This window comes from Malaya genurostris, chromosome 2, assembly GCF_030247185.1.
Source record: "Malaya genurostris strain Urasoe2022 chromosome 2, Malgen_1.1, whole genome shotgun sequence".
NCBI classification, from domain to species: domain Eukaryota; kingdom Metazoa; phylum Arthropoda; class Insecta; order Diptera; family Culicidae; genus Malaya; species Malaya genurostris.
Window position 1 is genome coordinate 64,313,480 of NC_080571.1, and position 4,896 is coordinate 64,318,375.

General features: G+C 41.0%; 1 protein-coding gene across 1 annotated transcript; it reads right to left on the reverse strand.

The window, feature by feature from the left end:
• Positions 1-2,978: 2,978 nt before the first annotated feature.
• On the reverse strand, positions 2,979-4,598 carry LOC131428643 (uncharacterized). Its single transcript, XM_058592689.1, has one exon. It carries the CDS (start codon positions 4,596-4,598, stop codon positions 2,979-2,981), a length of 1,620 nt encoding a protein of 539 aa, XP_058448672.1.
• Between the last annotated feature and the right edge of the window lie 298 nt (positions 4,599-4,896).

Consider the following 4,896-nt stretch of genomic DNA (forward strand, 5'->3'; position numbering starts at 1 on the left):
CCTTCGACTCCAAACTCTTTCAAATTTAAAGTCTTCTAACTTTTGACTCTTTCAAATCTTAGCTCTACCGAATCTTGACTCTTTCGTATCATGAGTCTTTCGAATCATGACTCTTCTGAACCTTGACTCCTTTTCGACTCTTGAAACTTTGAACTTTTCTACTGTCGACTTCTGACTACCGAATCTTGACTCTTCTGAACCCTGGCTCCTTTTCAAATCTTAACACTTTTAATTTTTAACAATCTTAACTCTTTCAACCTCAGACTTCTTCCCTTTATAACTTTTTCGAATCTTGCCTCTCTCGATTCTTGACTCTTTAGAATTTTGACTCTTTCAAATATCGGCTCTTTCTAATCTTATCACAAGTGTTTGATTTCATGACTATTTTGACTGTTGTCTTCTTCTATTCTCGATTCCTTCGAATCTCGACATTTTCGGGTCTTAGCTCTTTCGACCCTCGACTCTTTCGACTTTTCACTCTTTCGATTCTCTAATTTTTCGACTCTTGATCCCTTCGACTCCTGACTCTCGACTCTTGACTTTCTCGCATCTGAAGCGAAACTGCTATCACGTTTTTTATTAAGTAGACTGCTCTGTCGCACGTTGCATCTGAACCGAGGGATTTCTAAGTGTCTTCCACTTTAAAATTATTATTTTGATTGAGATCAATACACACCGCAATTCTAAGTTTCGCAAGTATAACTCCCTCGAGAAAACAATGACTTGATGGAATTTTGCTCTCTAAATCAAAATCTAAAAGCTATCCAGTGTGCCAACTAAAATGCATTGTTTCATACAAAAATGTCACGAGCTGGTTGAAATCTTCGAATGGAATAAGTATGAACGAAACGAAAAGTGATCTCTTCACTTGACTTGCTTTAGTGCCCGTGATATAGACGATTTGCTTTTCACAAGCTCAGAACTCGGAGTGGAGAGTCACATGCTTTTCATCTTTTATCTCGCTCATATTGAACAGACTGTAGAAGCAGCGTCAATTTGTATAGAAAATGTTAAACTGGTTTCGTGAAAAATAACGTCAAATGGAGAGCTCCAGTCTCGAATATGCCGTGTTCCTGGGCCGCTCATTTTTCATTCAACTTATGCAACTTGCACTGCACTTCAGTGGCGGAGGCTGAGGATCAAGTCCCACAGATGACACTGTTTGCACTCGTTCCGTTGGATTGTCAGTGGATTTTTTTTCCTTCTGCATGTGTCGCAGAGCACTGCACTCTGCACCGCTCGTAATGAGGCAAATCCTCTGTTGAAAAATATGTTGCTACGAGCGAGTCAAATATAAAAAAATACACACACAGGAATAATACGGAGCCAACCGGAATACTTCTTTCTGCCTCATATGAATACGAACGAGCTTTAATTACGTCAGGGACACAGAAACGATGGTAATTATAATCTATGAATACGGTCGTCCGCCGGTTGCCTTTCAGTGGTGAGCCCGGTTGGGGCCAATAATTTCCTGGTTGGCTCATGAATGTAACTTTTGAAAAATGAGATTTATACCACTGTTGGGGATGCTTCTATGGGAAACCTATCCCAATCTACCTAGAGCTTCGGCGGGCTTTTCTATGGTATGAAGATCAATCGTGGTGTTTTGGTAATTGCATTTTAATTTACCCTAATGCTAAAATCGTTCGAAGATGCCTTGTTTTTTTTATTATCTTTATACTATACATCATTTAAGAGTCAAATTTTTTCTATGATTGTGTGGTCTTTCCTCTTATTTGAGCGTATCCTGAATTATGAGCTGGATTGGGAACAGTTAGACATTTTATTTGAATGGATGTTCAAAGTTCATTCTCTCTTCACGTTGAAATCGTAGTTTCGATTTCATATTAGTTATGAGCTAATTACAGCTGACAACTTCATTGTCTTCTGAGGGAATAGAAAACAGGAGTTTTTACATTAGAGAAATAATTCAGAATGAAACTGGAGGGTGATGAGTGCTGTTCATTTCCAACCATCATTGGATGTGACGACACTGAAAACGTGCGAAATTTACAAATCAGTTCGCTAAACTATCTCAATGTTTTTTTATTCAAAATTTATGGTAAAACATATATGACTGCGAGAATCGTATCGTGGAATAAAACAGTTATTTTTTATATTTCGTTTATCGGGAAGTGTTGAAAATACAACAGAACAGACGATTTTCCGATTTCCTAACCTCAATTTATTTATTCGTGGTAAACGGTATGACGGTATAACGGTATGATGGTTAAAAATTTCCTGCAATGCCGTGTAAATACAATTGTACAGTAATTCATTAATATTAAGTTCAGTTCCAAAGTTAGTGTTAAATAGTTTGTAATTTACTTACGTTTAGTGTCTGTTTTTCGTCAGATACGATTCAACTGATGTGTCTCACATGGTGTGCTACAACTGTAATATGTGTTTTAGTTTACAATATTATAATCGCATTTCAATTATACGTTTACCTATCCAAATAGTTTTGATCACTTAGCTCTAAATATTTTTAACGGGTATAGTAGATATAACAGATTTTTAACAGTCCAGCACCGTACAATAGAATAGTTTAATAATGTGATTTCTTTTGCTACTTCACTTGTAAAGATTAACGTTAACAATGACAGATTAGCCTTACACCGTAAAATAAAACTATGTATATATGAATGATTTTACCATGTGTACACTGAACCAAATTACAGTGGTACCTGAACCAAGACGAATTATGGAGGTTCGGCGCGTGAAATTCGCGACACTCCCCCTCAGTGCGTCGTGATTACGAATCCGGCGTACTTCTGGTTGAACCGACATCCAGTACAGCGATTTTGATAGCCGGTCTTTCCAGGATCCCATTTGAGGTCTGCACCGTCGCTCGACGAACTTGTCCATCTTTGGATACGGTGACATCAATGATGCGCCCTTTCGGCCAACAGTTTCTGGGCAGGTCGTTGTCCACGATCACCACTATGTCTCCAATGGCGATTGGTTTTAATGAATCAAACAGGTAGCAGGTAGGTAGTTTTTGGTAGCAGAATCGGACGTTTAGTATACTCATCGGCGTACTCGCACTCGTCTATGCGACCGTGAATTCGTAGGATCCCATTAGTATCGAGCATAGGACTGAGTTTGTACAGAGGACTATTCTTGGGAATCGATCGTGCGATCTTGTCGGATTGCCCTTCAGTTCGGTTCAATATCGATATTTCCTCAGAAAAGCATTGTAACTGAACAAGACGATAAATCACTTTTTCAGCAGCAACCAGTTCTTCGTAGGTCAGTGGGCCAATCATCTTCGGTTGATTCAAGAGCCGTTTGCGTACATTCAGCGGAAAACGTCGCACATATGCTATGCGCTGTACAAGTTGTCCCCAGCTCGAAAAATACTCAAACTTCAACGCGGGTTCCCGAATGAAGTGATGCAGTGAACTCACACGAAGCTCTTCCGAAGTGATACCAAAGTTTGTATTTGACATCGGCCAATCTTTTTCAGCCTTCCACAAAAATGCCGGACCACGAAACCAACGACTCGACGGTTCAAGGCTAGGAACCTTTTGCCATTTTGTGGCTTCATCTGCGACGTTCAACTTAGTTGATATCCAGTTCCATTCCGAAATCTCAGTTGATTCTAGCAACTCGCATACTCTGAACGCTACATACTGACTGTATCGACGATGATCTGAATAAATCCAGCATATTACATCTCGCGAATCTGTCCAGAAAAAACGTTGGACCGGTTTCAACTTGTGCGGTTCTTCAATACTACTAGCTAGATGGGCTCCGAGAACTGCCGCTTGTAGTTCGAGCTTCGGTATTGACACAAAACGTAATGGAGCGACACGAGTTTTCGATCCGACCAGAGCACATTCAATACAATTTTTGTATTGGAACCTGAGGTAAGCAACAGCCGCAAAACCATTTTCCGAAGCGTCTACAAACATATGGAGTTGAATCAATGTGTTTTTACTCACGGGTACGATCGATCGGTAGCATCTCGGTACGCTGACAGTTGCAACTGCTGGTAGCACATCCAACCATATGCGCCACTTTCTGCTTTGTTCTTCTCTTATCGGATCATCCCAGGCTACACCGGTACGCCATATTTCCTGAAGTAGAATTTTTAGATACATCAGAAAATTTCCTATCAATCCCAACGGGTCGTAAACCATCATGAGTGTTCGCAGGACCTGTCTTTTCGTAGGAACCGTTTCATCCGATAGTAGTGTTCTATCGATTCTCGGTGATACGTTGAAGGTGAACGTGTCCGTAGTTGTGCACCACCACATCCCAAGGATCTTTTCCGTCGCCAAAGGGTTGCCGATGTTCAAGCTTTTTTGTGCATTTGATCCAGTGTCTAAAGTTGCCTGCACGTGTTGTGAGTTCGATAGCCAATGTCGAATTTCAAATCCAGCCTGAGCGTGTATAAATCGTACGTTTTCAGCTAGTTCAATCGCTTCGGCTTCTGACTCTACACTGGATAACATATCATCCACGTAGTGCTCATCCACAATGGCTTCAACTGCTCTGGGGAACTGGTGCTGGAACCTTTGTGCGTTCTGGTTTTTCACAAACTGAGCACAGCTTGGTGAACAAGTACTCCCGAAAATTATCACCCGCATGACATAGACAACCGGATCACGGCTTTGATCCCCCTCACGCCAACTGTTGATCCGCTTCGTTAACCATAACTTGATGGAACATTTCTCTTATGTCGCCGGTTATGGCAATCCGAAATTCCCGAAACTTATGAAGCACCGATAGCAAAGAAGTCAATTGGTATGGACCTTTTAGCAGAAGCGAATTCAGCGATATACCAGCGACGGACGCAGCAGCGTCCCAAACAATCCGAAGTTTATCAGGCTTATTAGGGTTCTGAATCGGAAATATCGGCAAGTACCAGCATCTTTGAGCCTTGTC